Below are 24,754 nucleotides of genomic sequence, written 5' to 3' on the forward strand. Positions count from 1 at the left end.
AATTGCTCACGGTTGGTAGAACAAATTTTTTGACTGTTTAGATATTACTTATCTCAAGGCACCTTGCAAGTTGGCACTTTTAAAGATAATTTAAGTATATAACAACTATAATTATTGCTATGACTTTATTAGAAAATAAGAAATTAATAAAAACAAATTAATTCTTTTTAAATAAGAAAGTTGGAAAGTTACCAAAAAATGCTGAATACCAAATATTTAATAATATATATCCAAGCAATAAAGAAAAGTAATAATTTTTTATAATGATGCATAATTACGAAGGATTTTATCTGGGAGGTTTCAAAGGTTTCTTTCCAACAAAAAGACAAATCCTTTCCCAGAGATAATCTATTCCACAAAGGATTCTCATTCTTAAGCCCTGTGTAGAACAGGTAGAAACTTGCTCTATAATTAGCATTTTGATATAGAATTATAGAATGGTTTGGGTTGGAAGGGACCTTTAACGGTCATCTAGTCCAACCCTCCTGCAATGAGCAGGAACATCTTCAACTAGATCAGGTTGCTCAGAGCCCCATCCAGCCTGACCTTGAATGTTTCCAGGGTTGGAGCATCTACCATCTCTCTGGGCAACCTGTTCCAGTGTTTCACCACCCTCATCCTTATATCTAGTCTGATTCCACTCTCTTTTAGTTTAAAACCATTACCTCATGTCCTATCACTACAGGCTCTACTAAAAGGCACAGAATTGTCTAGGTTGGAAAAGACCTTAAAGATCATCCAGTCCAACTATTAACCTCACACTGACAGTTCCCAACTACACCATATCTCTCAGCGCTATGTTGACCCAACTCTTAAACACCTCCAGGGATGGGGACTCCACCACCTCCCTGGGCAGCCCATTCCAACACCCAACAACCCGTTCTGTAAAGAAATGCTTCCTAATATCCAGTCTAAACTTGCCCTGGTGCAACTTGAGGCCATTTTACCTCTTGTCCTGTTGCTTGTAACTTAGTTAAAGAGACTCATCCCCAGGTCTCTGCAACCTCCTTTCAGGGAGCTGTAGAGGGCGATGAGGTCTCCCCTCAGCCTCCTCTTCTCCTGACTAAACACCCCCAGTTCCCTCAGCCGCTCCTCGTACAACCTGTGCTCCAGAGCCTGCACCAGCTTTGTTGCCCTTCTCTGGACACGCTCGAGTCATTCAATGTCCTTTTTGTAGTGAGGGGCCCAAAACTGAACACAGGAATCGAGGTGCGGCCTCACCAGTACCAAGTACGGGGGTCAGATCCCTTCCCTGTCCCTGCTGGCCATGCTATTTCCGATAAAAGTTCATCCACATCTTTCCTATAAGCTCCCTTTAAGTATTGAAAGGCCACAGTAAGGTCTCCCCAGAGCTTTCTCTTCTCCAGACTGAACAACTTCAACTTTCTCAGCTTGTCCTCATAAGGGATGTTCTCCAGCCCCCCAGTCATCTTCACAGCTCTCCTCTGGACTCACAGCAACAGGATCATGTCCTTCTTATAAAAGCTATTTCTTATAAGAAAGGGGCACCCCAAAGCCGAACACAGTACTCTGGATGGTGTCTCATGAGAGTGGAGTAGAGGGGGAGAATCACCTCCCTCTACTTGCTGGCCACACTTCTCTTAATACAATTGGCTTTCTGGGCTGTGAGTGCACATTGCTGGGCCATGTCCAGCATTTCATCTACCGTTAAAAAGAGAAGGAGCAATAGGAACATGAGCCAACTTCTCACCTGTTCAGATTATGCATTTCGGTAGTCTACTGGGGACAACTTGGGAGTGGTTTAGCTAATAAATTTTTCACCTCTCTTCAAAGTACTAACTTTGACCAGACTAGTAGGAAGATCATTCACCCATGCTTCTTATTAATTTTTTTTATGGATTTTAGGTAATGATGTCTTCCCATAAGACAAAAGTCAACCATTATCTCAAATTGACAAATTTAAGGCACATCTATGGTGAGGAGAGGAGAGCATCCCTTTCTGCACACTAGTACTGCCTATTTTCAGTAATTTACTTTCTCTAAAGACATTCCTGGCACTCAAGATAAAATTCTAGATATTTGAATGGAAACTGATTAAATGTAAACTGAGGTAGGTCTTCTATATTGGTAAAGTCTTTCCTCTTGCTGACCCAGAAGTATATAGTCAATAGATTTATTTACCTGGTAAGGAAGACTTCTCGCAACACCTTCCTTTGGTACAAGAAGGCAGGAAAAGAAGATTCTTGATGGCTTTCTGAAAAATCTTACTTTGTAGTGTCAGAGAGAAATAAATATCTATACATTTTGTGCACTGAGTTCATTGCTTTATTTCTCTTCCTCTCAGGATCAAACATCCAAGTGTACAGAAAGGCTCAGCTGTTTTACAATGGCACAGTAATGAAAATTCATATTTCATATGAGGCAAATATATAGAAGGAAAAGTCTCCTTAATTTTCTTATAAAACAGTTAAGTAGTATCACCTCTAGAACACCTCAAAAATGCTTTGGTTCTTAACACTTGGAAAGACTTTGGCCCCTAAATGATGAACAAGTAGGCTGAGCATGTCTTGTGCTGAAGTCCCTCAAAACCAAATGTCTGCACAGAGCTAACTTCCTAAGCAGTGAAGTCTCTTCTCTGACCCTTCTATCATATGGGATTCAAGAGACATAGCACAATTCACTGAAGAAAGGACAGTCACTTCTGTCTTTTTAATAAAATTCTACTGCTAAAGCTAATTGTTCCTGGAACAAGGCATTACTACATGTGGTACTCATTTTGCCTAAATTAGTTACCTGTCACGAAGATCTCTACCACTGAGTTAGTCACCTTGGACTCCCCTTATACTCAAAGAGAGAAATAAACTTTTGGGGGCTGCAATATATCTGTTCTATTGTAAGCAACTATGTTAGTCTTTAGAAGGGTTTATCTTTCCCCACAGATTATAAATGGAGGCAAGTTCTATCAACCATTTCAAAAGTTGTCATCTCCATGCTAAACAGACCCCATGCACACAGGTTCAGAGATGTCACACAGGACAGGAAAACATGTGTTGCATGGTCAGTGGAAGCCTGAATCCTGTCTGCTGTAGCCAAAAGTGAAAAAAGCATCTGTCACAGGGAAGAAAATTATATTCAACTATCTTTGTATAAAGCTTACTAAGAAATTATACTTAGTGAATTATTTCTTCCTCATAAAGAAATTGTGAAAGTTTGGAGTTTATTAAGCTTAACAAATGAAACAGAAGCCTGTGAACATGAAAACATCAAACAACTGAATGGAAAGGCATAAAAGTGTGAAGACAAAAAGGGACCAACATACTCAACAGCAATTAAAACAGCTTCACCAAGACTTCTAGAGACTACGGAGGTGAGCAACCTAAAAAAGACATAGATTTAGTTCTACTGAATTATAGAAATTATACACCACTTTCTTTCACTGACTATAGACCAGGAAAAGATTACTGAAAAAATCCAGTGGAAGAAAACCAGCAGTGAGGAAATGCATCAGTGCACTGTGCCTGTCATAAGGGAAACCTGGGATATTTCTAATGCTAGTTTGTGAACTCAGCACCTTGAGCAGGTGTTGTCTGTTGCGATACAGAACACCCTGGTATTCAAGCCTGTGACTATAAATGATGCAAAATATCCCTATAAATTTTGAAATATATTTAATAATTCAAGTCAACATCTCAACCTTTGCACCAGAAAAACATCCATATCTAAAAGTCAGAAAATATCACAACTAAAAGTAAAATCTAAATTATTAGTGAAACAATTAATGTTCAGAGGCTGAAGGAAAGTGGTCACTTCCATCTGAGGACAACATTGTAGTAAGCACTATTCAGTTTCTATTTAGCATATATTCACTGTAGTAATTATAAAAATGTTTTCATGCTCACACTTACCAACAATTTCACTTGGCTCCTTATTGTAAAGTTTTTTGTTCCAGTAAAGCAGTCTGAGAAAAGGAAAGGAGACCAGAACAACAAGGCAGATGCCAACAAACATATGCCCTGTGAAGGCTGCGAAATCCAATCCCTGGAAATAAAAATGAAAACCTAAATTAAAAATCAGTTATTTTTCTATATTACTTACAGAGAAAAGTATTTGACTATGTACTTTAAATATCAATAATAAATATAAAGCAATAAAGCAAGTTCCAAGTACAGTATATGCTGTATTTCATCTGTTTCAAGTAGATGAGCTACATTACAATTTAATTCTGGGAAGTAAAAAATAGCATTAGGAGTTATTCTGAAATACATTTTGAGTTCCTGATACAGATAGGAAAAAAAGCCACCAGCAAACTGAATCATTAACTTTCACTTTTCACTTAAATCACTTTAAATTTGTTTTAAATCACAATGAATCATAGAAATAGTTAAATTTTAATGATCAGCTTTTGTTTTAAACTGATGACAACATGGATATTTACAATAATTCTATCTGAACAAGGATTTCATCTAAATTCACAAACATTATTCTACAATAAAAACATTATATGTCAATATTCTGTTTATTTTCCTGCCTGGTTAATAAATGGACACATTTCTTTACATTTTGCATAATGAAACCCTTTAATAAAGGGGTTCTCAAAAGGTTAGGCAGAATATATTAAAAAGCTACTGGTTTAAGCAGTAAGAAAGAATAATAGCAACCTGCCCTAATACTTTCAAATTAGTCATGCTTTGAGTAGGATGTTGGACTAGATGACCTCCAGGGCCCCTTTCAACTGAATTATTCCATGATTCCATATTACACACACTGTAGTGGATCAGGTTAGCCTTTGGGCTGGGAACTTCTGAAGTAGCCTGTCCAAAATAAGTTGTCCATGAAGCTACCAGGGGAATCATATCCAAGTACTCTGGTAGCAAGGAGCTGTCATATTCACAAAGCAAAGGCTGTCTGAACTGGTGATTCCAGCCGAGCCGCTCTGTGACACTTGAAAGAAAGCATGGTCCAAGCCCTGGATATCTCAGGTTGTCCAAACTGAATTTTCAGATCATTGACCAGTTTCCCATAGACTTTAGAAAGTCATGGAATCTCCCTGTGCCACATCTCTATGACTCTATAGTGACTTGTCTTTTACCAAATACTGTGTGCAACTTACAGACCTTTCTCTAATGTCAATACATATTAAAAACAGCTTCCCATGCAGCATTAGCTTATATTAACTCCTGTGTATCAAGATCCCTGGGGACTTACTACCCTTAAATGTGTGCTCTTCTATATTATCTCCTACAAAAAGAATTTATGTGGAAATGTCCCAGCTGAGAGGTCTCTGGTTCAAAAAAGGAAAAAAAATGCTTCTCTATTGCACCACGGGGCATAATAAAAAGACACATGACACAAGAAACTGATTAAAGTCATAAAGAACTTTCACAGCTAGATAAAGATTAGTGCTCTTTTGCAAAAAAATCCATAGTTTGTAGACAGTTGAATAAATCTCAAACCATAAATACACAGATCTAGGATTAGAATTTTATCCTATTAAAAACACAGGCTTCAGCTTCATGAGATAAAGAAAATCATTCTTAGTTGCTATTTAATTGTAGATTTCCTGCCTCTTCTACTCTCCAGCAACTAAAAGGTGAAACTGTATACCTGTTCATTCACCAACCTTTCATTATAACTCAGCTACTGCCATTTCTTTTATGAAAATAGAAGGAAGACACTTTAGGAATTGGAAAATAATTGTTTTAAAAATCGGACAGAAAAACATGATACCCCAAAGGAAAATAATATACCTTCATTCAGTTTGCCTACATAATAGGTCAGCCAGTCAAAAGTCTGACGTCTCTTCAAGACAGAATATACAAGTCAATTTTTATAAATGTTCAGAAAAAATTGGCCTCTGGGCATCAAGTTATGATTCAGAGCTACAGGAGACATTTCTATGAAGGATAAACAACATTCATAACTCCAGGAAATTTACAAATACCAATGAGAAAAAAAATAATTGAAAATCTGCAAAGGCTCAATGTTTGTGAGACCTGTCCCCAAAGTATATAGAGTCCATGTCCCCCATGTGTATGTCCTTAATTACAGCCATTTAAAATTGACAGTAAGTCTAATTTATATATGGGTTGCCTCTAAGATTGTAGCCAAAAAGAAAGATCAGAAAATTTTGGAAAAAAAAAATCAGAATCCTTAAAAGCAAGGTGAACTGGCCTTAGTTTGGAAATTTCTCATATATTGACACTGTGCCACTAAACAGTTCAGGCAGTATGCAAAGTTAGGATTCAGTTTTCTATGGTCTCTAAAATGGCCTAAGGAGAGGTAGGAAGCTGAAAGGAATTAAGCTGTAAAAACATTGAAACTACACCAGCCAAAATAACAACGCCTAAATCTGACTGAAAAAAAATTCATTCTCTGAAAAACAAAATGACTGGGACACAGCTGGTTGAGGAGCAATAGAGTAATTAGAGGTGGTCAGAATATACTCAAACCAGAATTACCAGAAGCAGAAAAATTACTTTTGCACTCAATCTAGTTTTACAAACAGCAGTGGAGATGAAGCTTTTCTTAGGCTGGCAGCAATGTGTCCATGACATGAAGAAGGATGCCAACTACCAGGCAGAGTATGCCAGCAGAAATTCTCTGCGGAGACATTCCAGCATAAAGATAATTGCTAGAGTAGGAAATAAAAAAGCAAAATAGGAACCCAACGAATCCTTTGAAACTCTCGAGTTTAAATATGTGAAGTCTCCATCACATGTTAATGGGATTTGAATTTAAGGAAGTGACTCGTTGGAAAAAAATGCAAAAATCTACAAAGTCACTTGCCTCTACATTTTGAATATCACATCAATTTCAGAGCAAAACAATTGTGTTTTGTTACTGAAATGTCACAATGCAGAAGCTTCTCAAACAAAAAATACGACACAAGAAATGTGTCACTTGAAACCAATAAAAATAATTTCTCTATGAAAAGGAAAATTACAACAACCTAGAAGGTGAACTAAAATGATGAGGTTAAGAAGGATCTGACTAATAGTTGAAATAAGATAGAGATCACAATACCCTTAAAAAAATATCAGGATTAACAAAGTTTTGTGACATAAGAGCTGACATAGATGAGCCTTAAAAGTGATTTGCAGACACCATCACAAGAGAAAATAATTGTCTGCTAGATTTTTTGGCATCCTGTCCAGGAGCTTACGCAAACTTTTCAAAGAGAGTAGCTGGGCTAAGATTCAGGATTTTGTTAAACTTCATAATATCGCTCCATTGATCTTTCTTATCTCTGAGATCCCTGAGGAAAAAGAAAACATGCTGCTCTGCTGCAACTGCAGAACAGCTTTCCAATTCAGCTGAAACAAATCGTTTTCTAACACAGAGTGTGCTTATTTCAGGAAAGAGCTTACACAACTTTTGCCTGTGATAGTGAAAGGCTGGATTTAATTAACTTCCCATCCCTTGCTCCTGGCTTTCCTCCCCATATTACCTCCATGCATTGATCCACAAGAGCCAGTGAGTAAAAATGAATCCTGATGATAGTTAGCCTTGAACAACTGGTATCCTGTAGCCATGAGGAGGCTGAGGACTACCAAGTGCACTCCTTTTTATGGCTGATATCAGAGTGGCCCATGGTAAAAAACAGACCACTGGCCACCCTGATGCTTTGGGCTGGGTGTTTCACACCAGCCTCTTTGAAGCACACAGAATATGCTTTCAGGGAAGGCGAAGGCATTGTCAGGTACCTAGTAGTCAACTGGCAGTCTGCGGAGAACTTTAAGAGACTAAAGTGTTTACACCATACCACAGATACAAACAATGCTGCAGAGGATACCAAGATGGTAGCACAGTTGCTCCTGTTCCCTTTCCCACACCCTAGAAAGGGCATGCAAAATCTCCACAGAGCCTACATTCATACCCTTTGTGGCTGTGGATAACACATTTTATACCTCCTGAGTCCTCTGCACAGCTGGGGCCAGGATTCAGCCTTGTAAAAATACATGAAAGTGCTCCACGTGTCTGCTGCATACAACAAAATGTCATTTTCATAAAGATTCTCTTTTTCCTGCACAATAGACTGAAATAAAATTGGCATGCACAATAGGCAAGAAATACTTTTCTTCCAGGAGTTTTCAATCCATCAGATAAATACAATACATGTTTCAAATGTCCCTTACTTGAGGCTATGCTGATTGCATTAAATTTCTCCCATTTCCCAGTCAACAGAAAATCTAAAGATTTTATTTTAGCAAGACAACAGCCTAAAGGTTCCACCGTCTACAGATTCAGAGATGAAACAGAGTGGGCATCTTTCCTTGGTTTACAGTTTTAAAGGCAAAGTCGAATATATCAGTTTCATATGAGCAGGAAGTATCATACTGTTTTCCTAAAATGCTAAATTTCTATCATCCTGATAATAATTTTTTTTTATTGCTTTTGGAGGTGTGAAATTAACTGCTAGTAATCCAAACCTTAACAGAAGAAATCTGCCATTTTAGAGCAAAGAGAAAGCAAAAATTATAGCTAGGTGCAGTGGTTCAGGAAGCAGCCAATACTGTGCTTCTAGCCAGAATGACCTTTACTTAATATTTTAAAACTAATAAAATTAGGAAGAGCAAAAGTAATTTATTATTTCCACACTGGTTTAAAGATTGCTTCTAGCTGAGTGACTGAGATATAAGTTATCTCAGGGAGAACTGCTCATGACGTCAGAAATCACTGATGGTTTAACAGTTACATGTAGATAATGCTTATCTGAGACAGTGATGAACCGTCTTGCACTATACTCTTTAATGATTACTACATGCAGAGATGCGAAAAATATCTGAAATCCGTCATAAATCCATACATTTTATTTCATATTCCTTACCTAGGATTTAATTTTTTCTTGAGAAAAGAAATCAGTGAAACATTGACAGTAAGGGTAGGGATTCTACAAATTGATTAAAAGTTTTAACAATCTTGTATCCAGCAATATAAATATTTATTTATTTATTTATTTATTTATTTTCGAGATATATATCCACAAATAGCCTAGTAAACTACAGGAATCCTTTTCACAATCTGCCAGTGCTTGAAATACTGTTATAGATTCATGTATAGAATTTTTTCTCTTCCATTTTTCAGAATTATCTACTTTTATTCATAAATTTTTGGTAGCACAACTTTACATGAAATATAATAAACTAACATCACATCATGTTAAATTTCAGCATGAAGGCTGAAAGTTTCCAAAAGGCAGAACAGGAGAACCTGATGGCTCTTCATTTTCCAGGGAATTAAATTTAAGTGACAGGAAGAACACTGAGTGGGATGCCAAAACCCCAACATTGTCAGCACATATCAGGTTAATAGTACAAACTTTATCACATGCGAACCAAGACAGTAAATAAGAGGATATAACACAGTGGCTAACACATGATAAAACTGCCTTTGCTCTTATCATTACTTCTTTTAGGCAGATTAAAGCTAGATACACTAGTGCACACTGTGTTCACAACATTGTTTTGTTCTGGAGACTTATCATCAGCCATTCTCTAAAGAACTTGTAATCACAGTCTAAACTTAGAGCACAAGAAAATTCTGATTTCAAAGGTGTGACTGTAGATATTAGTGAAGTTACCAAATATAGAGGACTCGAAGTTCAACCTTTCTGAAAGCAATGACCATTTCAAATGGGTTCATGCCCTGTTCTGCACGTAAAAATGGAGTTCCCAACATGTGAAGCACATATCTCTTCAAGATAAAAATATAATTTTGCTAACAGTAGCCACTCAGTAAGCAGTATTCTGAAGGTTAAAAAAAAATTTAAAAAAAAAAAAAAAAAAAGGCTTGTATTAACTGAATGAGTTTTCCATTTGCTATTAATAAATCTTATTTTCCTTCCCTAAAATATTACTTTGTGAAACTTTTTCCAACTCCAACTAAGAATAAGCAAGAGTACAACAAATCTTCCTCTCTTATGCAAACAATTCCACTGGTTCCAAGCATATAGGGAATATGTCAGTATTATAAATTAACCACTGCTACAAAGAAAAAATCCTTTTGGCATCCATTTGCATCTCAAGACAAATAAGCAGACTTATCCCTACATTTTAATGAGTAAACTGTAACAAAAAGCTTATTTATTTAAACATACTTTAAATAAAATATTCTTAATATGACATGAGTTTTTCCCAGAACCTAGGGGAAAAATTTCTCCAGCACTACAGTAAACAAAGAATAAAGCCTTTCAAATGCTATAATCCCATAACAGCACCCAAAGTAACACGGCTGCACTTCATTTTGTATTGCTATAACAACCAAGGTTTCCTAAGAAAGTGCAAACTTGTGTAATATCTTACTAGGCTGCTTTTAGAGGTTGATGTACAACAGTAAAAGTTCAGGAAGACTGGTAAAATTCTCCTTCTGATTGTACCTAACAGAATAAACAATCGTCTACATAGCCCAATACACTATTCAGCCTCCTACAGGGGCAGTTACCCAAGTAAGCCTGTATACTATAAAAAATATTGCATGAAGCACTGATTCCAAAATGCCATTACTGCATTCAAGAACTTTTACCTCTGAAACACTTTTTCTAAAAAAAAGTAAAAAATTTTGTTTGGTACAAATATAGCAGACACCCCATGCATTTTAGAGGCAGATTTGGGGTTTATCATATAACCCTTCCTCACAGAAGCCTTTGCTAGAAGTGTTTCAGAAACAAGATAACAATGTCTATGTTTTTTCTGAATAAAAGGAAGCATGCAGAAACGGACAAAATTAGGAATCTCACTATTAGTTCAGCAGAACAGACTGACAGAAGCCAGATGGTTCAGCTCCTTCCCCACCCTCACTCTTGGCTTTATCCAGTTACTCCTGCCAGCATTCTCCCAGGCAAATCTCCTTGGGTGGGGGGTGAGCCCTAAGCAGTGAGGACATAAGCCAGTCCATGCCATTCAGCCTCAGAGCCAATGATGCTCTTTTGCTTATACACATAGATGTAACAGTTGGGAATATAGGAAGGAAGCAGTACAAGCCCCATGGTCCTGTGTGGAATCTGATCTATTTTATTATGTTCTTATTTCTGTGATGCAACAAAAGGTGTGAAAACATTTGTAAAGTTTTTGTGCTTGTTTCAAATACAGAATTTGCTTTGTCACATTTGCCAGAATATATATACATCTCAGTCCTCCTAAAATTATCAATAATTATCAATATCTCATTCAAGAGAAATGTAAAATTGTTTCCTCTCAACGTTATTGCTTAATTGCTTCCCATGTTTACAGCCACTTCTAAAGGTTCTACAGAGATTATGAGTTTCTGAATATTTAGGAAAATGACCTGCATGGCAGGTGCTAATTATTCTCTTTCAGAATAGAACGTTTAAATAGTGGCACAGATTTCGTATTTTAAAATGTAAAATTTAGCTAGCAAATCCTCAGCCAGAAATATTACAGAGTCTCCAAAGTCATCACCCAAACAAATCAATTGCAGGACATTTCAAATAATTTGAAGGTAAGCACTTATTAAATACCATGAACTTTCTAAGACATTTTCCAGCCTGGACAGTATTCAATTCAGTTAATTAGAAGACATCGTTTTTTGGTGCAGCAATAGAAACATAATTGACTCCAAATAAAAAAATATAGAGTTTTATACTACAATGCCCTCATCCCACTTGCAAAGGTATTTTCACATTAGCCCATACACTACATTGAATTCCTTTAGATTTATTTATTTGGGGGGTTTATGACACCTGGCTAAAACAGAAAACACATGCCTGGTGATCCTACAGACCTGCCCATTACATTACTGTCCCTTCCATCGTGCTGCTTGGTGGTGGTGGTGGTGCAGGGGCAGGAGGAGGGCAGAGCTACCCCACTCCAGGAGGGCCTGGCCCTTGCATCCTGAGCAGACTGCCTCCCTGCTGCCCCCCAACACACCAGAGATGGGTGGTGCACCAAGGGATACTGGGGAGCACAGTGTTAGAGGCAGAAGTGGGATTTGATGCTCCCCTGTTCAGGGGAGGCAGGGATAGCTGAAAGCAGGGAAGACACACAAACATGAACTGCCTGCAGTGGCTATGTCTGTCCACAGGGAAGAGAGGGCTATGGGGGTGGGAGGAGATGGTGGGACTGGGACAGTTCTGCTGGCAGGTGTCTGGAGTCCTGCAGCCCCACCCAGCACCAGTGACCATAGACTTCCCTTTGGCACCAGTCACCCAGCAAAACGAAACGGCAGAAGAGCAGAGTGCTGGAAGTTAAAATCTGTCATTGCAGCCTCAGGATACCAAAATGTTGGCAGGAGGTGGGAGCCAGCTGCAGCCCGTACTGCATGGGAGAAGCCTCCTCTCTCGTCTCACCCACCACATCTCCTTGGACTGCGGCTGAAGGACAAAGTCTCTGCCTGCAGCAGTCACGTATGGCATGAGTTTACAGGGGCAACGCAGCCTCCCACATTGTGGGTTTTGCATATGTCAAGTATTTCTGGTTTGAAATTTCAGAAAAGGAACTGAATTGTCTCCATTTATTTAACTTTTGAGAGAAAGCCTATTCTAAATATAAGTCTAGAGTTTCATCTTCATTTTCTCATTTTTCTTTTTTTCCAACTTACTGCCTTCTCTTTATCCCCTCCATTGTTTTGCTTCCTTCTTCACTTTGCCATTGATAATGAAATCCTCCCCACCACCACAAAAAAAAATTTAAAAAGGGAAATGGTATTCTCAGTCTGTGTCAAACAGTCTATTCTTCACCACAGTTTTGTCCCCAAAAGATCACTCTATTCTGTCTGATCATCCTACTAAGAAAGAAATAGTGTGGCAGAAAAAGTGGATTCTGTTCTGTTTATGTTGCTGTCTGGGGAAAGAGGGTTCAACACTGCATAAGTCAATATCAGTACTTAATTTTAGTAGTCAAACAGCTTGCAGTACATACCTTCTTTCTCAGCTCCTGGTTCGAGACAATAATCACATTTGGAGGATCCCCAACAGCTGTGGCAGCTCCCCCAATATTTGTGAAGATTACTTCTGCAATCAGGACATGCCTAGGATCAAGATTAAGTACTTCACAGAGCCTGCAGTATAAAAAGAATGAAATTAACTTCTTACCTTATAACTAAATTACCTTATATCTTAAAATTTATAAAAATTTACAAAATGCAGTCATTTCACTGAAAAATTGCAGGATTTTAAACGTAATATTTTTGTCTGTGTACATTGTTAAAGGTTCAGCTGTGCTACATTATATGTACTACAGCAATTATAGCAACATATATGCAAAAATTAGGTTTTTACATTTATGATGTAATAATTAATAGTTACAAAATCGATGCATTTTATAAAGCATTTCATTAAAAGCAATCAACTATTACAAGAGTTGGACTACACAGAAAATAGCATGTCAAATTCTTAGTGTCATAGAACTTTTTAAACAATGTTCCCAGGCTACACTGACCTATGGAAAACTATTCTAGACAACCACAGGCTTTGTATTCAGTATGAGGACTGTGCAGGCAACCTATAAGCTGTAAATCATCTATTAGAAACCTCAGTTTTCAGCCTAGGTTTTTCTGGTTTATTCTGTTCCTATTTTTCCCCTTCTCTAAAGCTTGATCATTTCTATTTGTAATACAAGAGTAGAAAATACCCATTCCTCATTATTAAAAAAATCTCAAAATATTTTTAGCTGTTCAAGAATATTTAATGCTTCTTTAGTAAGATGCTTCTTTAATAAGAAGCATCTTAAAGTGCTCTGGGAAATACTGGGGTTGACTCGGTAACCTCATGATCCATTTCAGCTGAGAGCCCACTTACAGTAATCTTCACACAGATTAAGATCTGCACAGTCCACTCATTGCTGAAGTACAAGTTTGACTTTAAACTTTGGCCATGGTATTAAACACTGAAAGTTAAGGTCACACTTAAGCAGTTTGGAATAAGGAACAACTGCTTTCCTGCTTACTGCTTATCAAAACGTTGTTCCAGTGTGTAAAGATGGAGGCCACACTTAAATGATTGCCCCCTCTAACTAGTACAGGAGGGGGGAAGAGTTGGTAGCAAGAATACTTTCTCAAGATTGATTTTGCTGTAGTGCTGTCACACATTTCCCTGAAGGAAGAATTGAGCTTTACTATTCAGTCTAAGTCTGTACTATTAAAACTTATATTTCAAAAAGAAAAGATTGTATTGCACAAAAGCTTAACTTGATACACTTACACTGTCACCAAGAGTGTCAATTTAAAACAGAAAAAAAAAAAAAAAGTCAGATGACACATACGTCAACCCATAAAAACTCCAGAACAAAATAACTGTGTAAAAGTACACTATTTCCCCAATAGCATAAGATTATGCAGATAAAGGGTACTTTGTAGTACAGCTGGTCCAACTGTATCAATTGTGGTACAAGATCACAACTATATTTGTAATTTTCTTCATCACTCCTTGATTTCCAAATGTTTCAAAATATAACCTTAACTTTTCTTTAGTGATCCTTTCTTTTTGATGGACCTATCAATATCTTGAAGGAAGAACCTCTGACATATGCCAAAAAAGCCAAAGGCAAAGTATAAACCCATCAGAATGTGTTAGCTATATGGTAGGATCAAACTTCAGTTTACGTACCCTGATTATATAATTCCCCATGTGAACAACAATTAGCCTTTTCCAGTTCCCAATAACAAAGTATCTTGAAAATAAACTATAGCTAAAAATGGGTAGTTATTAATTTTTTTATCAGCTTACTACAAAATGCAGAGTGAAATAAGTATCATTGCTCTGCACCTTATTAATGGAAATATAAATCTTTATATCCATAGAATCAGTAGGATTTTCTGCAAGCTTTATCTCCATGGCAATGACAGTACAGTGAAATATAGTGAAGGTGTAAACAAGGGCTGAAGACAATGGTAGTAAAATAAAATAAAAACAAAAAATAAAAAAGACCCCCTATTTTTAAAATAGGTAATTATTTGGTTTTATTAGGCAAGACAAAATTTTATTTTAGCTTTGATAGTGATTCAAATACAAATATTTCCTGCATAGTGATTTTCCCCTTCTTCAGTGTTGCAAACTCATTTAGTATGAGTTTGTACTTGGTACATTTAGTACTTGGCATACACTTAATATAAAACTCCAGTACTTAAAGGGTGACTACAAAGACAGAGGCTCTCTGTTCCCAAGGAGCCACATGGAGAAGAGAAGGGCCAACAAGTACAAGTTGCACTTGGAGAGATTTCATCTCAACATAAGAAAAAACATTTTTATGGTGAGAATTAACCACTGAAACAACCTCCTCAGGGACGTGGTAGAGTCCCCATCACTGAAGGTTTTCAAGACATGACTGAATATGGTGCTAGTCTCATCTAGGCTCTCTTTCCCAGGAAAAGTTGGACCAGACAGTCTTTTGAGGACCCTTCCAACCTGGGCTACTCTGTGATGCTTTGAAAAAGCATAAATGCTATAGTAGCTCTGCCTGTGAACAGCAGTTCATGATGTATTGATGCCTGGATTTCAGTCCATTCCCAAGTATAGTTAATTCAAATTATTCTGCAACACAGCTAAAGAAAACTTGGTGTTTAATAGTTCCTGTGTTGCTTACTGCTAGAGGTGAAATTATTGATTGGAGTAAGGCAAAACAACCTCTTTAAAATATAATCAGACAGAGGACAAATGGATCTTTCATTCACAAGCTGTTTTCCAATCTAGAATAAATTCCACTTCCAAAATTGTTTTTTACTGCTTTACACTACATTTTAAAATGGGAGCATATCTTAATAGAATTCTGTGTACTTTAATGTGATGACTGCAAGCATTACATCACTCGGGATCATTTTAAAAGCACACTAGGTCTTTCCAAAACTGTACTGAATTAACCAGAGTTGACTGCCAGACACAGGTTAAATTCAGGTTAAACAGTAATATAATCACACATAGATTAAATGTAGTTACAAATCACATGTTATTAATTTACAGAAATCTGAAGTAATTAAATTCTCTGTTCTCTATTAAAATCTAATCTCAAATTGTAGAATTAACCAGTGGCTGTACCAGTGTCATGATCACCAGCAGGAAGAAAATTCAAAGTCTCATATTCCAAAACAAAGCTTTCATTTTTAAAGTCTATTTTCCACTAGTATTAGAAGGGATAACAACTTCACTATAACATAAATTACTATCTAAAATCATACATAGTTACTAGTCAGTAAAGGACAAGGCAGTTTTAATTAAAAAATTCTCCCCGCTTAAGGGAAAAAAAAATTTATCTACTAGGGAGCATTTGGTGCAATATGCTATTGCAGTTCAGATAATGGAGACAAACCAGAATAGTTAGCTACCAAGACAGTGTAACAGGCTTCAGATATGCACTCACCATTAAAGGGAAAAGGCAACTGATTGAAAACGTTAGCTGTTTACCCTACTACAATAGGACTATTTGAAGTTTTGATTTCCATTTAGATGATCAAAAAAGGTCTAAACAAGCATTTTGCACACATGTCTGCTACAGATTGCTGGCTAAAATGACCAAGCCCAAAACCATAACAATAAAGTACCTTATGGTTACTGGAGTAAAGAGTAGCATAGTAGTAACGTTGTCCAAAAATGCAGAAAGAATTGCAGCAAAGAGGCACAGAAGTGTAATCATGGCCCACACCTTGCCTCTAGAGAATCGATAAGCCTAATAAAAACAAACAAATAGAAACAAAATTAAGAGACTAGATCACTCCAGCTTAGTTTCCAAAAAATGACAGAGAAAACAACTTCACCAAAGATGAGGCAACAGTGGGCTCAGTGTATTTATTACTCCATGCACCTCCAGCAGCACCCTCTCCAATATTAATTTAGCAAGAAAACATTTCATGAAAGTGAGAAAACCTTTCATGCAGAGGAAGAAACAAGTCTGAAGAGACACTATGCTCTGCTGCCAGACATAAAGGGGGTATGTGGCAGGAGCAAGGCTGAGCCCCCCATCTTCTGCCTGGATGCCTGGGTATACTAATGTGGCTCAGACCTCCCACCCCCTCCACACACTGGGACACCTTCCACATCCTCAGGGCAGCACTGCCAAGGCTACACAGTCTGGGCATCTACATAGGCAAGGGTTGTGTCCACCCATGTTTTGTTTAGGGGTTCTGTGTTCAAAGCAATTCTTCTTGTCACTTTTGTTTTCTTTCCACCCTTCTCAAGAAAACTAAGCTTTTCAGCAGGTGAAGGAGTCCCTCACCATGACTAATACTTGCTTTAAAACCAATCCATCAGAATTACCCTTTTCATGTAATCTTTGATTCTGCTACTGTGAAAAGGTCTGTGGCAATTTTTCATGTGGGATTGTAAATCTAATGATAGTTCCCATATTTTCTCTCTCCCACTGCCAGGCATAAATACAGATTTCAGATACAGTGGAACTGCAGTCCTGACGAGGTCAGTGGAATAACTCAGCTTTATATTGTTCATATGCTTATGTACCCTACTGGGGGCCTTTACCTTTCTCCTGTAGAAACAGAATTGCCTTAAGGCCTTCCTTTTATTCCTAAGAGATTTTTCAAAATTACAAGTTGACCACTGTCATTGTTAATGTGATAAGTATACACTGGCCTAAGAAAGGTTCTTCAAAGATAGTGCTTGGTGTAATAGATCTTAAATACTAACCTGGTTAATTCAGTAATAATTAAGAGTACCAAAAGAAGCCTACCTTTACTGCACAGTAGTCAAAGAATCCAGTCTCTGAAAATATGGCCACCAAAACCATCTACCAAAAGATGAAGAAATTGCAACTGAATTATTACACAAAAAACAAAGTGATGTAGTTTGTGATCCTGAGAAAAGTCCTTATCTGACACAGCTTTGAGAATATGATCACCTTCATATTAGGACATCCACTACAGATGCCAGATATCTTTTGTTAATATGTCATATAGTGAAATTTAGTTCTCAACATAAACAGTCTGTAAATGTCGTACTAGTCTGGTTGAATTTTATTTGTAGTGATTAAGTGGGCACCATACATTAAGTACTCAATGTATCTCCCATATGTTATTAATCAGTCAGTGTGTTTTCTTTCTGCAGTAATGCTCTACGGAGAGCAGAAGATGGCAGCTCCAAGAATAATTTGCATTTTCCCACATTTCTGGGAGGTCTCCTGTCCTTCCATCTTTGCACCCAACAGATTTTGTTTGCTTTCTTTTCTGTGGCAGGGAGCAGTGTCAGGAAATATGAAAAATTCCGAATGGCAACAAATAATTGCAATTTTGTCTCTGTATATTGTATAATTTGTGTTAGAGTTTAATGGCACTTGGACAACTCTTTTTACCATAAATAGCTATAGGCAAAGTGATTAAAATAATATATGATTATAAAATAATCAGATATTTCTCCTCCATTTCTGGTTTGCTTATTTTGGCTCCAAACATAGCACTGACTAAGACAAAGAAAAATATTTTTCCAGCAGAGTATGTTTGAGGATGGCTTTGAGTAAACAAAATTAACAAGTTAAACAAGAGTGATAATACTTGGCACTTAAACAGGTTTATAGACTTCAAGGTTAGTCTAGTATATTATCAACATGATTTTACAGATTTTTTTTTTTAAATAGAAAAGGATCAACATTTTCAAAAGGCTCCTTCAGAGGTCTGATCATCCTCTTTTTTGATAAACCCTTCAAGGCCCAAATTTTCATCATAACATGTTGGGTAAAGTAGAATTAACAAAATGTTAAAAAGAACCCCAAAAATTCTATATTGAATGTGATTATTTCAGCACATTTAGAGCAAAAGATATATTTTAGTTACCATTCCAAACAGCAGTGCCAGTGTCTCATAATCAATCCACTCCACCACTTCAACCATACTTGGCCTCTGCAATCAAAAAATACAATTACCAGTGAATTCCATGAAACACCTAACTTGTGATTACCTATGCAATATAAACTCCGCTTAATTGATGAACCATTTAAATGAGCTATGATGGAAATTATTAAGTGTTCCTACAAAGTACACAAAAAGGACTCTATTATTACCATTATTGCTGTGGTTATTATTACTACTACTACTATTATTATTACTAATTCAAAATACAACTGGTATCCTAAGTGGGTCATTATCAAAAGTCTACATTACGTTATTGGGTTTATCTAGTTGGTCCTTAAGTAACACTACAGAAACAAAAGATAACTGAATTATATTGTACACCCCAGTTTCCTGTTTGGTAAGACAACAAGAGCATACCACTTCATCTGTGAAATACCTGGAGGGAATTTAAGGGAACATAACAATGTTGTGGTGACCAGTTACAAGAAAACTTGAGAAAATCAGTCAGAGGTTTCACTAAATACCAACTAAGAGTAAGGGGGGGAGCAGAACAAAAGAATTGGAAGGTGTAAGCATGAGGTGCAATTATTCAGGGTAGCTTAAGTATTTCCATTTAGGTCTGCTTGGTAACCTAACATTATTAAAAATAACAGTGTTAAAATAACTCTGAATTAAGCTGAGAATAGTTGTACTCAGCCTCCTGCAAATCAGAACAAAACAGAATCAACTGACTTTTTTCTACTCTTCTTGTCTATACCTTAGGCTGAGTTGTTTTCCCCAAAACATTTCTCCATCCCAATATCTGCCCTACCATCTCTCTCTCTTAAAAAACACTGCTCTGTCATGTCCCCAGTCACAACATGGCAATCATGGAAATTTATATCATACCCAGAAATAAAGTGAGCACTTATAGTTTGGTAACTTACCTCCCCAACAATAGCTAAGGTGGCTAAAGCTGCCAAAGAGCCCAGCATCGCTGCAAGGGTCCTGTGAACAATCTGCAACAAAGGGTAAGAATTGATCAGACTCCTCTAAACATTTTCTTACTATTAAAAAGGAGGAGGGGAAATATTAAAAATTACGGTAGTTTATTCTTTTCTTTGTTTGTTTGGGTTTCTTTCCTTATTCCACACCACCTCCCCATCAAAAACACCTGCCCAGAGAACAGCTGATTACCTTGCCTCACTATAGCATGTTATTTAAAAAAAAAAAAAAAAAAAAAAAAATGCCTGTGCAAAACCCTGCTAGGAAGTCTCAGCTCTGATCTCAAAGCAGAGAAGGGACTTCACCACCAGTTGCTTCTGTTTGTCAGTGGGTGACACAAGAAGGAAAGCAATTTATAAGCAATTTATCTTCCCTAACTTAAGGAGCAAAAAGCCTAGTCCTGATGGCTTCCCTTCACAGCCCATGGGAAAGATGTGTGCCCAGGAACTGATCCACCTCATACTTTATAGGTGCTTGCTCATCTCCAATGTCTACGAAGCAATTCCTATGAAAATAGCTCAGAACTGGGGCAGATGCATCCTACAACACACACAGATATAATGGATTTCGAGTTTCCAGGTTCAATTAGTGGTCTGGGGCACAGATAGATCTGTCAACCCTGTGCCCCAGCCTTCTGTCTCTCACACACAGAGTTTTCTACCTTCATAAAGTGTGCTTTTTATATAAGCATTTTCTCTACAAAGTGTTTTGGCTTCCAGAAAGACATATACTTCAGCTAAAATCTGCTGGACACCTTTTCTGCAGTCTCCTCAGTTACTCAAAAGCTGCTTTCACCAGAGTAGAGACAAACCCAGCCTTGAACAGTTCTCCTCCATCTCTAATGTTTCTCTAGCATATGAGCAATGCATCTGAAAATAGCAGTCAAACCTCTGATCACAACACAGACATTCATTTAATACTGCAACAATTGCTACAGTATTTGGACACCTGTCCATGTCGATATATCTAATGAATAAATTGCGCTTAAAATCCTGAAGGAGAAAATATAAAAGCAACCATGCCCTGAAAATGTGCTTTTTCCTCCAAGAGCTCATTTTTTAATTATTTAATACACTGTGTCTGGAAGATCACAGATTGTATAAAATAATTCAGTTAAAGAAAGAACATAATTAATGGAAATCACACCACAAAAGACTGAATCAAATTAACAACACTTATTATTAATGTGTTTAAATATTATTCAGACACAAAGCAGAATTATTCCTGAGAAAGAAATAAGGCAGTCTAGAAATATTTCTTTTGTTGCTAATTTAATAAGAAATATTTTGCTGATAAGAAACAATAGGATGTGGACATCTCAAGGCCCTACCATCTGCTTGTAAAGAAAAAATGAAATACTTGATTTTGGTTTTTCTCCTTGAACACATTTTTTTAATTTTAATGGTAAATAACTAAGCAATTTACCAAATTACTAGAAAAATAAATACATAGATGAACCATTTAGGAGTCAATAGAAAAATCTGTCTCCTCCTCCTCTGTTTTTCTTCAAAATACACTGGAGAATAACCTATTCATAGTGACAAAGCTGGAGATCAGGCCAAGATTTTTGTGTCTAAAAGTACATAGCACTAATTACTAATTAGGTCCCACAGAACACCACAAAACCACCAGCTCCCATAGAAATGTGTGTGATAAGTCATTGTTTCATCTTTGATTTCCAGTTTCAGAGAATTGATATGAACACCTACGTATGGCCCTTCTGGTTCTGCAAAGGTGGGGAGCATTCAATAACATTTGATACTTCTTTGTGGCTGATGACAGGGTACAGCAATTAGACCTTACAGTCTCTCCAGTAAAAGACACGAAGCAGAAATGTCATTCAGGGAAGGAGATCAGCTTCTTACCAGGGCAAAGTTCAAGGGTAAACTACTGGGGAACCCTCAGCTGTCCTCAGATTAGAGGCTTTCTCCTCATCTAATAACCACCTATGTTAAATAGCTCTTTTTCAGTTCTCAGAAAGATATCATGGCTTTTCTGAGATTTTATTTCCTTTAGATATTTTTTTTACATAAGCATTTTTGCTGTCACCATTGTATACTTAATTGCATACATTGGGCTGAATGCATTTTCAGTTTCCAGGAGTTTGCTGTCTCCTGTGGGTGAAATTTGCTTTAATTTCTGTAGAAAGGGGGGAAAAATGATGTAAAAATGGAGTCATCTGTCAGTTCCTTCAACCTGGTGATTTTTCAAGAAGGATATACAGAAATATATCCTGCAGAAGGAACAAAGACTATTCCGGTGAAAAGCTCTGTTACAAAAAACTTGTCATATGTACAACTCTTCATTCCAGCAAACTATCAAGTGGAAGTTATACAGTAAAGTATAGCCTAGAGAGCACACTTCTGTAAACTCTGAGACATGAAAATATTCAGAAGTTGACATTTGGGGAGGTTTAGGAAAGAACTGATTACTCTTTAATTTTCTTTTCATATAAAGAAAATCCCAAACAAATAATATATTTGTAAAGGCATTTTTAAAAGTTTACAAATGCAGAAATTCAGGAATTTTGAAAGACAGTTCCATCTAACACACATTGGGAGGGCATTATATTAGGTAAAATTCCATTATTATTCTTTTGGAAAATAGTACAGTTCTTCTATGACAAGATGACCCAACTATTGGACAAGGGAAAAGCTGTGGATATTGTCTACCTGGATTTTTGAAAAGCATCTGACACAGTTCCCCATAGTATTCTGATAGAAAAACTGGCTACTCATGGCCTAGATGAGTGAACGGTCTGCTGGGTCAAGCACTGGCTGGATGGACAGTCCCAGAGAGTGGTGGTCAGTGGAACTAAATTCAGCTCATGGCCGGTCACAAGTGGTGTTCCTCAGGGCTCGGTGTTGGGACCATTTCTATTCAACATCTTTATGGATGATCTTGATAAGGACATAGAGTGTATCATCAGTAAGTTCACAGATGACACCAAGTTAAGCAGGAGTGTTGATCTGTATGAAGATAGGGAGGCTCTACAGAGAGACTTGGAGAGATTGGATCAGTGGGCCAACAATAACGGGATGAGCTTCAACAAGTGCAGGTCCTGCACTTGGGCCACAACAACCCCCATGCATGGCTACAGGCCTGGGGAGGTGTGGCTGGAGAGCTGTCTGGAAGAGAAGGATCTGGGGGTTCTAATTGACAAGCAGCTGAACATGAGCCAGCAGTGTGCCCAGGTGGCCAAGAAAGCCAACGGCATCCTGGCCTGTATGAGAAATAGTGTGAGCAGCAGAAGTTGGGAGGTGATAGTCCCCTGTACTCTGCACTGGTGAGGCCACACCTGGAGTATTGTGTCCAGCTTTGGGCACCTCAATATGAGAGAGAGATCGAGGAGCTGGAGTGAGTGCAGAGGAGGGCAACGAAGCTGGTAAAGGGCCTGGAGAACAGATCCTATGAGGAGAGATTGAAGGAGCTGGGACTGTTCAGTTTGAGGAGGAGACGGCTGAGGGGAGACCTCATCACTCTACAGCTACCTGAAAGGACATTGTAGAGAGGTTGGTGCTGGTCTCTTCTCTCAGGTGATTAGCGATAGAACCAGAGGGAACGGCTTTAAACTGCAACAGGGGATGTTCAGACTGGATATTAGGAAAATAATTTTTCACAGAAAGAGTGGTCAGACAGTGGAACAGGTTGCCCAGGGAGGTGGTGGAGTCACCATCCCTAGATGTGTGTAAGGGTCATTTAGATGAGATGTTGGGGGATATGGTGTAAGGGGAGAACTTTGTAGAGTAGGGCTGATGGTTGGACTCGATCATCCCAAGGGTCTTTTCCAACCTGAATGGTTCTGTGATTCTGTGATTCAAACCCTTTTGAAGCCTGGCTGGAGGATGAGCATCATTTCAGGATGAATCTCAGAGTGTATCCATAAACAAAAGCTCAGGTACAGAACTGAAATATCTCAGAAATAAACTAACACAGAGATTTAACTCCAGGAAAGCTGAGAGATTTGGTGGACTTCTGAATCTAAAGACATTTTGAAAGTTTAAGTGAGAAATCATCTATATTCATCTGATCCTTCTCATGCTTGAGAAAGTGCATACTTTTGTGCAATTCTCTAGTAAGAGAACACAGTTACACTGAAAAAAACGTGATTCATAATGTTTCTCCTTCAAATAGGAATTGCTTCTAAGTCCACAAATTTAGGTTGGTTGCATCCATCTGATGGGGTAGACTTTTCATTTTACCATGTAGGAACAGAAACAGAATGAAACAAAGGGCCAAAAGTTATTTCAGTAGCAAGGGTGACCAAACTCAGGTGCAAGACTCAGTGTAATAAGTAGTCAATATCTCTTGTGGATCTTATTACGGTACCTATATTTTCCTCTCTGTTTCAACTCTCTTTTTCAAAATCCATCTCCCAGACCTGATAAACTCTTGTCTGGACCACCGTTCAGCAACACAGTATTCATTCCTTTGACAAAAAACATCACTAAAATTCTTTCCATCCTGAACAATCTAACAGATCTTCTGTCTCATCTTTTATTCTCTCTCCAACTTGCCTCTTATCTGCATTTCTCTTTCCATTCTCTTGCACATAAATACCTGCTCACATGCTCCCATCTTCTTTGGCCCTTCTCATTCTGTCAAAGCCACATGTCAAAGTGACTTCTTATTTTCTTCTCATTATTTTTTCTTCCATCCCACAATTGGATCCCCACACTTCAATGATTCAGTCAGTTTTAGCACACTCTGTAAAAGGCACTTATTATAAAAGTTCCTTGCCTTGTTTTTTGGAAAAGTTTCTTAAAAAAACAAGCAATGGCCATTTATATATAAAAGGCAGAACAGACAAGGAAGATACAAAGCTTTTAGTCTATCAGTTTCATGGTAGAGATCCCCACCTTCCAACCTAACTGCAAACCTTATAATCTCTTTGCAGAAGGGGCATCTTCACCACCAGCATCATATTTATTTTTGTCTGAAGAATGCCTAGCAGTGCTGACTTAATGAAACAGCAAAGGATGGTGCTTGACTTTTACAAAGGGACAGTTATCTCAATACAAACTGCTACCGAAAACAATGCAGCCCAGACTTCACTCTTTACAATGCA

At 37.6% G+C, this 24,754-nt stretch overlaps 1 protein-coding gene across 3 annotated transcripts in view; it reads right to left on the reverse strand.

Annotated features, from left to right (window-relative positions):
• Positions 1-24,754, reverse strand: part of OCA2 (OCA2 melanosomal transmembrane protein) — a 227,963-nt gene that overhangs the window by 104,339 nt on the left and 98,870 nt on the right. For all 3 annotated transcript variants that reach the window (XM_026859053.1, XM_026859036.1, XM_026859045.1), the window contains exons 10-15: positions 19,629-19,700; positions 18,685-18,750; positions 17,589-17,645; positions 16,450-16,574; positions 12,837-12,975; positions 3,867-3,999 (exon numbers count right to left, since the gene is read on the reverse strand). In XM_026859053.1, coding sequence (XP_026714854.1) covers positions 3,867-3,999; positions 12,837-12,975; positions 16,450-16,574; positions 17,589-17,645; positions 18,685-18,750; positions 19,629-19,700 — 592 coding nt within the window. The remainder of the gene's footprint in view (positions 1-3,866; positions 4,000-12,836; positions 12,976-16,449; positions 16,575-17,588; positions 17,646-18,684; positions 18,751-19,628; positions 19,701-24,754) is intronic.

This window comes from Athene cunicularia (genome assembly GCF_003259725.1).
Source record: "Athene cunicularia isolate RWA chromosome 1 unlocalized genomic scaffold, athCun1 chr1_part1, whole genome shotgun sequence".
NCBI classification, from domain to species: Eukaryota; Metazoa; Chordata; class Aves; order Strigiformes; family Strigidae; genus Athene; species Athene cunicularia.